Consider the following 10,000-nt stretch of genomic DNA (forward strand, 5'->3'; position numbering starts at 1 on the left):
AATGCTTCAAGGCTAGTTGTACGGCTGTGAGGATATGTTTTTTTGATTTACCAATATGGCGTCAGGCACGGCCTGAGCGAGGGGGATTGGGGATTCGCTCCCCTTGCCCTTCCCCGATTACGTCGGCCACGCAGGCTATACAGACCCGATAAAAGTCACCGAGTTACAGAGAATCGAACTCTGACACCAACGATCATGGCATAGAAGCGACACGATCGTGACAAGCGTGTGACTGACGTGACTACGTGTCGACCTTTAATTGTACCAAGACAGGTATTAAGAGAAAAGTTTTCGGGACTTTCGAGGGGCCCGTTTCTCGAAAGTCCCGAAAACTTTCGGACCCGAAAAGTCATTTGAGAAACTGCCAACCGCTTGTTTTGGAAAGCAGATCTTTTAACATGTTTTCAAGGTAACAAAACTAAAAATAACTGTGACGTTTGACGAATTGAATCATCTCCGTTCTTGAGATACAAAGGGAATTGTGACACCCGAAAATGGCCCGTAAAAATTCGGGACTTTCGAGAAACGGGCCCCTGCACGGTGTATCCCTATCATCAACCATATCACCTCACTCCTGCACACCAGCAATTGAAAACCAAACGAGACACTGAGCAGCAATTTGCAGGAAATTCGAATAGACTTTTTCCACGGACTTTTCCAATCCAGTCACAAACATATTGCTTAGAAAGGCAAATCCGCAAGAAACAATGATTTGGCTTTAAAAAAACTGAAATTGTCTGGATTCCAGGAAAACTGTGGACTAAAATGTTAGCTTACAACCAAGAAAAAGAAAACAACAGAGCTATTAAGATTCACTCAGTATCTTGAAATAGGGAGTTTTAATATATCATAAGTTATGTTCACATATTTCTTGTTGACTACTACATCTACTAATCAAACAAACTGCAAAGCATTGAAAAATGTCAAGAAGACATATTCAGGTGCTATCTAAGTTTAATAGAGGATAAGTACTGACAAGGACAAGTGGTGTTGCTGACGGAAGTTGTAATGTTGTTGTTGACTTTTTTTCTTGTTTTAAAACAAATAATTGCTCAAAGCAGTTTGATTTTGATTTTTCTTTGTCTAATATCGACAGGTCTAAAACACAGGTCACATTCCACAGGTCACTTGTTGCAGGTCATTGTTTTACCTTGTTGAAAGCAACCCAAAACCCTCAATTCGGGCTAACCCTAGGCCTGTAGGCCTAAGAACCAACCTTAGGCCTAGGTAGGGTTAGCCAAATTGAGGGTTAGGGTTAATTACTTTCCGAAAGCTAAAACAATGACCTGCAACGAGTGACCTGAGAAATGTGACCTGTGTTTTAGACCTGCCGGTCTGATATTCATTATCATATTCTGAAACAAAGGAAAAATCAAAATTGACCTGGTTAAATTTTAACCCAGGAAAAAAATTGAACTACAACATCTAAAAGTCTAGCTGTAAGGAATTTATATAATTTGATAAGTTCCAGTCAGAAGAGAACAGTGACCAGTGTTTTTTAAATAACCCATTGGCCCCTGCAGGGTTCGTACCCTTTTTAATGCCAAAAAGTCAAGGACTTTTCAAGGACTTTCAAGGACCCTACTTTGAAATTTCAAGGACTTTTTTTATTAAGAATTTACCACAAATTAACCAAGCAAAATTCGAGAACGTTATACTTTGTTTACTTGAACATTTGTTTTCACTGGCTTTCATTTACTTTAAGACCTTAAAGCATTAATATTTTTCAATCTTGATCAATAAAAAAACAAGGACTTTTAAGGACCTAAAATCAATTTCAAGTACTTTCAAGGCCTTGAAATCGGACTTCTGGAATCCAAGGGTTTTCAAGGGTTTTCAAGATGCGTACGAAACCCTGCCCCTGGGAGTGAGACTTCACAGGTTTTATTCTGTCTAACGGAAGAGGATTTCACTTGTGAATAGGCCTTATCACGGTTTTCGACGCCATCTTGAGGCAAAGCAGTCAGAAATTACAGTGTTTGTATGGAAATCAAAACGTTAAAATACTAGGTAGAAGATTGTATTCACCATGCAAGTTTGAAGGATGTGGCTTTCCTATAAGTCGCTGAGCTAATTTTTTTGAATTTTCCATACATTTGTCTTTAAATTTTTTTCCCGCGAACCGCGTCTAGACGTTTGTCTACCCAGCCAAATTTACAGACAAATGTGTGGAAAATTAAAAAATTAACTGAGCGTCTTCTAGCCCAGCTACATCCTTCAAACTTGGTGAATATAATCTTCTACCTAGTATTTTAACGTTGCGATTCAGAAATTGTGAAAGTTTCAATTTTGGAAGAAGTTATTTGCTATCGGATTCCCGTACAATCACTGTAATTTCTGACCGCTTTGCCTACCCGTCAAGATGGCGTCGAAAACCGTGATAAGGCCTACATGATCACAATATGTAAATGCCGATGAATACTATTAAACCAGAAATCTATTATTTTATCATAATAAATATTTTTTTTATTCCCTAACAAAACTTCACTGGAGAATGCTCTAGCAAACCATTGCTGTACATCCAATGCAACCATAATTATTCCTACAAGGCAAAAATGTCACTACTGTAATGCAATTTAACTCCTGACCAGTTTAGGGACATTGACCGGCGGTCGTAAAAATTGAAACAGTTGCATGTTATGAAAAGTGAAAAAACGTACTGAATGTTCTTTAATTTATTTGAGACATTGTAGATTCATCAGAATAAATTATTATATCTTGAAAAAGACATATCATAAAGAAGGAATGCTTGTCTAATGCACTATTAACAATCAGGCATGGTTTACAAGCAAAAATTTACAGGAAGGATTACCCTGTTATCCAACTCTCCCTTAACATGCGTGACTTTTAAATTCAATGTGTGACCATGCAAGTTCAAATCATATCGTTCATAGGTGTGACCTTTCAACTAGAAAAATGCTTCTTTTTGGTTCTTTGTTGCACAGAAATTCTGGATAATTATAAACTTGATAATAAAATTTCCAAAGCTAACAACCGTCAAATCTTTGCTTATTGAATCATGGTTTCAGAAAGCCAAGAAAAAAAAAAATTCAGGCAGGTAGGCAGGCACTTGGTTACCCTCCTCAGTTCAAGTCACCCTACCCTAAGGGTAATACCACATCCTTGCCTAATATAGATCCAAACAAAAAAGAAGATTATTAAACATTTTCCATCATGGGAGCTTGGGTAACTCACCTCTCTTGATTAAGTAACCCTTTCACCAGGATTGCATTCCCAATTCCTTCTTTTATATATATTAAATATTTAATATATGCATGTCTGTTCACACATGGAGGGTGTAAACTGCAGGTTGCGTGGGGCGGTTGTTTGCCATAAATGAAACAACCCAAACCTTTACTAATGCAAACATTACGCCTAAACACTTTATATGCTTGAGATTATGTTTCAGCCTAATGTTAGAATTTTTGTAAAGGTTTGGGTTGTTAGTTATGGTAAAAATTAATAATGACCTGCAACCCCAACCTGTGACATGCACTTTACACCCTCTGGTTCACACACTTAATAATTTAAAGTAATTTAAAAGTGCACCTTTCTCCACCCATACACCTTGTTCCAAAATGGCCACCATTTTAGTATTATTTTGTTTGTTTGGAAATCAGCCCTTAATTGTTCTCTCATCCAAGGTTAAATATATTTTTTAAAATTTTAAGTTTAATTAATTTAAGAACAAGACAACAAGGGCTAATTTGCAAGCAAACAAAAGAATGCTGCAATGTCGGCCATTTTGAAAGAAGGAGTATTTGTGACCTCTTACAGGAAAACATACACTAACGTTTTCCTATTGAACGGGTAAATTCCAACACTTTTCCAACGCTTTTCCAAAACTTTGCCAATGCTTTAAGCAGTTTAACGGAAAAGCGTTAGTGTATGTTTTCCTGTGAGAGGTCACATTTTATATACAGGCCCAGGGTGTATAATGTAACCATAAAATAATTCATTATGGTATTCCCTTTACATCATACTATATGTGGCATTTGTATACAAGAGATAGTCCTATCACTGCTGCGTTCCCCTTCAAGTTGATTGCTTCGCGGAGGAGTTAACTGACCAGGTCCAACAACAATGGACCATTCCTGGTTTAGAGCGCACCATTTACGCCAGTAAAACAAACATTTTGTCCACCAAAAATACAGAAATACAGCATCAAGAACAACACCAAAGCCATTTACGACATAAAATATGATGCATGCAGTGCTCATACAAAGTTCTGAAGCATTGATAGTGATGGAAAACATGTTTAGGAAAAGTCCAAGAAGAAAAACTGTAAACCATATCAGAGGTATGGGTTTTCCCTCAGGCTTGCGCCACTGAAAATCAAGTAAAAAAAGTTGTGTCAATCAAAGCTGTTGTGGAAAAACAGGTAAGTGATGGGTTTTTGCCTTTTGGGGACTTTTAGTTTAGCACGTTTTTTAAGCAATCAGGGGCCTAGCAATACATGTCAAATTGTACATTAAAGAAGACAGTAATCTATTCTCCATTTCACCACATGTACAAATGTGTTAATAAGCTCGCCCCAAATTATCTTTGTAACATGTTCACTCCGAGAACTCTGTCCTTTGATCTTCGAGACGCAAGTCAAAAATTGTACTTGCCGAAACCAAGAACTGACTACCTGAAGCGTAGCTTCAGTTATAGCGGAGCCTCTCTTTGGAACGATCTTCCTGAGGATATCCGCAATACAAAATCTCTACGCAACTTCAAGAGAAGAATTGATAAATGGCTCTCTGTATCGGACTCCCACACGGCAAATATGTAAACCAGTTAATAGAAAATTTTACTTAAGATGAATTTCTTATTTGTTTTCTATTGTCATACTGATATTTTTACCATGTTTTAAATAAAGTTTTCATTTAAGTTTTCATTCATTCATTCATTCACATAAAATATATTTTATATGAAATTAAAGGTGCCTCTTTTGAAGGTTAGACTCAAAATGAAGGTAACATATCATCAAATGCACTTGGAGAAAAGTATTCTATCATAAATGACATTAATGAACTGAGCTTTAAAAAAAATCATGGATGGTATGTACGTTTCAAGTCAAAGTTATAACCCTGTATAAACGAGTCTTTTGTAACAAATGAGATTATACACTGTATATTCTGCACTAGGAAAAACATAAATTAAACTGTTAATAAGAACCCACTCCTCTCCACCCCCTCAAAAAAACCCTATAATAATTATTAAATTACCCACCTCTGAATATGGTTTTCCCTTTTTCTTGATGGCAACTTTATGTCGACATAGCTCACATGTGTTTTTCACAGCTTTTTTAAACCACGTCAGGAGACAAGTCGCATGAACATGTTTTGCTGAGCCAGAGCAATGGCATGGTGTTATAAGGGGTTCATCACCCAAGGAATGGCAAATGCGGCAAATGTTCTGCAACTCCGTACCCTCTTGTTCACTGATTTGGCCTTGCATAATAGTGGCAAGATGTTTCTGCTGAAGGTCTTTCATCATGTTATAGACCCTTTGCTGTCGCTGCTGCCTTGTTGCAAGACTATTCTGTGGTACCTCCTAACAAAACAAACTTCTCCAGTAAAGTATGATTGCCCAGTTGGACTACACTAACCCGGACAGTTGTATTTCAGTTAATTATGATATGACTCCTGGGTTCAGGCCATTTACAATTATTTAAAAACAAATTTCATTGAATTTGACATCAGGACACTTGGCTTTGACGGTTGATAATTATAGTGATTTTCAGAAGTCCTCTGAAAAGAGCCTTGGGGATAAGCCAATAAGCTACATATGTATAGAGCGGCGCGAGATCTAAGCGGCAGAGATCTAACCCGAAGGTCGTGGGTTCAATTCCCACCCTGGTCAGAGTTTTTCTCTGTCCTTGTGTGGGCCCATTTCCATCTGTAGGGCTAACGGTCACATGGTTCATATGGGATTGAAATCTAGCACTTCACATTACACTCTATTCAGTTAACTCTGTTACATATGTATGCATCTATGTATGCTGTTGTTCATGATTTTGGTGATGAAAATTGAGAAGTTCTTGAGTGAGGCTTATTAGGAATATAAAAAAAAATAGAAAAAAATAATATCATTCAATGAACACAATAAGGGACACCAGATAAGGGATACCAGATGACTTCTTTCAGTCTAGAATATGAAAATTCCAAGTGTTTGCCTCTAACCTGTTGCCCTTCACAATCATGTGATGTTGTCGTCTCAGAATCCATTTTGAATGGTGACACAACCTGAACTCTGTGCAGAGATGCAGAACATTCTTCAATGCTCTTCTCATTCCCTGTCATCTTGGCACTTCACCTGTAAAACACAAAGATATCAACAGTAATGACAGTAAACTAGCTGATAAATTTAATGTCAAAGCTTAATTTGTCAAAAAGTCAGCCAATTATAAAAGCTGATTTAAATGACACCATCATGTGCCGTTCTCTTCCAAACAGTGATGTTTTCTCTCTTGTCATACTTACCAAGCAGTATGTCACAAATTGTGCCACCCCAAATTCACCATACTCTAAAATCCCAAACTGTTACAAAGAATGTTTTTTTCAATTATCAAAAAAAAAGATACTACTACAGGCCAATATGTAAAATCCTGGCCTTGCATGGTTGTTCAAAAGGTGGATAACACTAATTCCACTGGATAAATCACTATCCCGCAGATAAACACCAGCAAAACTTGTAAATTGATCAAGTGAAGCTATGATCCCTGCAGTTATGAATGCACTTTTAGCAATTGCAAAATTCAGGACTTTTTTTTCAGGCCTCTCTATGCAATAGACCTAATCGGCTAACTCAATGCTTTACCCAATTCAAATCCCCTGGGATTAAGAGTCTTTGTGTGTTGTAGAATTCACAATTAAATGATATGGAAATACCTGGAACAAAACGTTTTATTCCAAAAGGTTTGAATTGGGTACAACTTTAAGATAGCCGACTAGGTCACTTTACAACTGCTAGGATCATAGCTTCACTTGATTTCATATCCACAGTTCAATATAATTTTGACTTATTTCATATATCATTTCATTCATTAAAACCAATTGAGTTGATTTATCCAGTGGATGGCAGTACTCCCCCCCCTAAAAAAACTAGGCCCTGGACACCACCACAATAATCCAAAATACTTCATGGAGCTTCTCAGTGGGGCCAGTTCCTGAAAGGTGTAATAACTCTATTCCAGGGATAAATGTTCCTTATTCCAAAAGGTACTCCTGGAATAAGGCACATTTATCCCTGGAATGGAGTTACTACACCTTTCAGGAACCAGCGCCTGGTGAATAAGCTAAAAAATGCTTTCTCATTTCTTCTTGATTGTGTTTTGGGGTGCATTTTATCAGGAAATTTATATTGACTTGGTTCTTGATATCTAGATTTTGTATTTTTTAATTGAATTAAAAACTAAAAATGCAAAAAATGCTCCACTTAGATTACCTAATTAAAAACCTCTTGATAACATAACCCAATGTTATGATGATTCCATTTTCTTGTGATCATTTTAATAATTTCTCACTGTTTTTCCAACAGTCTGCAGTGTTTTACAACGTGTTTCAATATTCTGCTAGATGCTGATCGAGAATATGATAAACAGTACTGGCACTCGCACAGCTATTGGGAAAGAAAAGTCTCAGTTCTGTCCTTTTAAAATTGTACTAGTCCTTTAATCCTTTAATCATTATACTCCTAAAAATTATACTCCTAAAAAACTATTCTAGTTTGATCAGGAGAATATTATACATGTAATGAATAACATACAGACAAAGCTAGGGTAAGGAAAAAACCATAGCATACGGCAATGGTTGATATACTTTAAGACTTCTATATTTTCAGGCCGCTAATAGTTTTTCACCCCATGAAACAGATTCAATAAAATCTGAAAAAATATCGATTCCTCCACGTTAAGTGAAAAAAGAAATGCGACAAAAAGGATTATCACAATAAACTTTTGCAGGAATTTAAATCCATATACAAACGAGCAAGCAGATCATCGCGAATTATTATGCTATGTAGTAGCTTATATTATGCTCGAGGGGGTCATGCATGGACTATTTGCTCGCATGAGCCTATACAAGTGAAGTCTCATCATATGACAAGCAAATATACTCTGAGAACTTTCATAACAATAAACCTACGTTTAGAAAAAATGGAAAACGGAACTGAGTAAAATGAAAAACAATATCTGTTAGAAAATCATATAAAACAGGAAAAAAACCGCTCGAATCTATCGCTGATTCTTGAAGAAAATACAAGCTTGGGTCTGTGAGCAAGGGAAAAGAATAAAACAAAGAAAAGAGAGTAAATATCGTTCCATCCGCGTTCGATTTTTCAATTAGCCAAGGACAAATTAAAATTCTAAAGAAAATAAACTTGTTCTTCTCTTGGAAGGGATTTTCTTGCGTTCTGTGGTTTCAGGGCTACGAGGTTAAGAGGATCTTCGAGAAAAAAGGTCGGAAAATATTTTTTGGTATTAAAGATAAAGAACAAGTTGACAGCTTAGCCGAAAGTCTTATTACCAATAGATATAGCCCTACTTGGGATGTAAACCAGAAATGCTTTTCTTACCTGAAGTATCGATGATGAATGCAAACACTTTTGGGCGGGTGAATAGAAGTGATTAGCCGCGGGATCGTTGTGGAAGAACAAAGGGGAAAATTTCGGTCGTTTTTTTCTTGTTACTGTATTTACATAGTCAAACCCAGATCCCTTCGACAAATTATATTATGTGCCTTGGGTGAGGAGAGGGAGAAAGAAAGCAAAGTTTCCGATGGTGCTAGTTGTTTGTAAAACTGAGACGGTCTGCGAAAAAAGAAGATAAATGTGAACTCGCTGTTGCAAATACAGAGGGATGCTCGGTAGCTTGCCGTAAACGGGAACGGAAGAGATTTAAGAAGCGTACCGCGGTTAGCCCGAGGGTACCCTTGTGTCATCTTATTGTACGTCATTCTCAGGCCACTGATCGAGCCAGTAGATTACAGTGGCGCGGAGAAATTGGAAGAGCACCATGTTATTACCGAAAAAGTTAAACCGAGGAAATGTTTTTTAGCTCTCAACGACAAGTCTTGTTTGAAAATGGAATCAGAACAAAGAATGAGACTCACTGATCACTCTCAGGAATTGGTACAAAATAGCTCTGGGTTCATCGATCGATGTTGACCCGTTTGTAAATCGCGTGCTCGCTGTAACTTTGCAGTTGTAGTTCGTGGATCAAAGTTGTTTCCACAAGATGCTTAGACTTCATTATTTTGAGTGCGAATTTAGTTTTCCTACCGCGCAATATGTTGTTAAAGGGCAAAACTCAAATCTTGTATGGTATGTTGCTAAACATCTGTGTTCACACCAAACCTTAATCGATTTATTTGAAGAGGTTTAGTTATTAATTATTAACTAATGGTTTCCAAGTGTTTTCCTCTTAATTCATGAACACTGATTTTTGTTGATTAAAAATTTAGCACAGATCAAAGCATGAATCTCACGTAAGAGCAAGTCCTACATTGTTCTGTCACTGGTTTACATTTTTTTAAACCCAGTTTAATTAAATCTAACATGCACGTTTTGTTGGTGTGAATGGGGTATTGGTGTTAATAACTGGCTTTTGATCAACTGGATCCAGGAGACTTGAATTGTGCAACAAGAACACTAAAACACTTTGTTTTTTGTATTCAACAGATAGACCTTAATAACAGTGGCATGGCAAAACTTCCTTGTAAGGACTACGAGGTATGTATGATATCGGACATTTGCAGAAGTAGAATAAATATTGCTTGCACGCACTGGCAATAAAATGATTTAGCATATAAATATGATGCTGATGTTTATATGGGAGGTATCACATTTTTTTTCCAACAGAGCCTTGATTATGATGTTTGCTACAACCAACCTTTTTCGAAAATGCTTGCTTCAAGAGATAAGAAGGTAATTGCCTTTAATTTGGTTCTATTTCCCTGGTGGTTGATACCTGGCCAAATCCATTGATGGGATTCCTAGTTTCTTCATGAAGGAT

General features: G+C 36.9%; 2 protein-coding genes across 4 annotated transcripts in view; one reads left to right on the plus strand and one right to left on the minus strand.

Annotated features, from left to right (window-relative positions):
- Positions 1 to 805: 805 nt before the first annotated feature.
- On the minus strand, positions 806 to 8,677 carry LOC137998031 (E3 ubiquitin-protein ligase MARCHF3-like). Its single transcript, XM_068844424.1, has 4 exons — positions 8,563 to 8,677; positions 6,171 to 6,303; positions 5,218 to 5,541; positions 806 to 4,328 (listed from the first exon to the last, which is right to left on the minus strand). The coding sequence occupies exons 2-4, from the start codon at positions 6,288 to 6,290 to the stop codon at positions 3,978 to 3,980; spliced, it is 795 nt and encodes a 264-aa protein (XP_068700525.1). The 5' UTR covers positions 6,291 to 6,303; positions 8,563 to 8,677; the 3' UTR covers positions 806 to 3,977.
- Positions 8,678 to 8,941: 264 nt separating this feature from the next.
- The window catches only part of LOC137998032 (H(+)/Cl(-) exchange transporter 6-like), a 24,108-nt gene continuing 23,049 nt past the window's right edge, over positions 8,942 to 10,000 (plus strand). The window contains exons 1-3 of one of the 3 annotated variants that reach the window (XM_068844425.1): positions 8,942 to 9,117; positions 9,667 to 9,717; positions 9,847 to 9,912. In XM_068844425.1, coding sequence (XP_068700526.1) covers positions 9,070 to 9,117; positions 9,667 to 9,717; positions 9,847 to 9,912 — 165 coding nt within the window. In that variant the 5' untranslated portion in view covers positions 8,942 to 9,069. Of the gene's footprint in view, positions 9,310 to 9,666; positions 9,718 to 9,846; positions 9,913 to 10,000 lie in introns of all 3 variants that reach the window. The other 2 variants (XM_068844427.1, XM_068844426.1) reach the window with 2 other exon arrangements.

This window comes from Montipora foliosa, chromosome 3 (genome assembly GCF_036669935.1).
Source record: "Montipora foliosa isolate CH-2021 chromosome 3, ASM3666993v2, whole genome shotgun sequence".
Lineage (NCBI taxonomy): Eukaryota > Metazoa > Cnidaria > Anthozoa > Scleractinia > Acroporidae > Montipora > Montipora foliosa.

What these genes read in the sequence shown, in the direction of transcription:
- LOC137998031 (XM_068844424.1), bottom strand. Translation starts at nt 6,290, where the DNA reads ATGACAGGGAATGAGAAGAGCATTGAAGAATGTTCTGCATCTCTGCAC. An exon ending in ATGATTGTGAAGGGCAACAG is followed by an intron (nt 5,542 to 6,170) that starts GTTAGAGGCAAA and finishes TTGTTTTGTTAG; the next exon opens with GAGGTACCACAGAATAGTCT. An exon ending in AGGGAAAACCATATTCAGAG is followed by an intron (nt 4,329 to 5,217) that starts GTGGGTAATTTA and finishes CTTGATTTTCAG; the next exon opens with TGGCGCAAGCCTGAGGGAAA.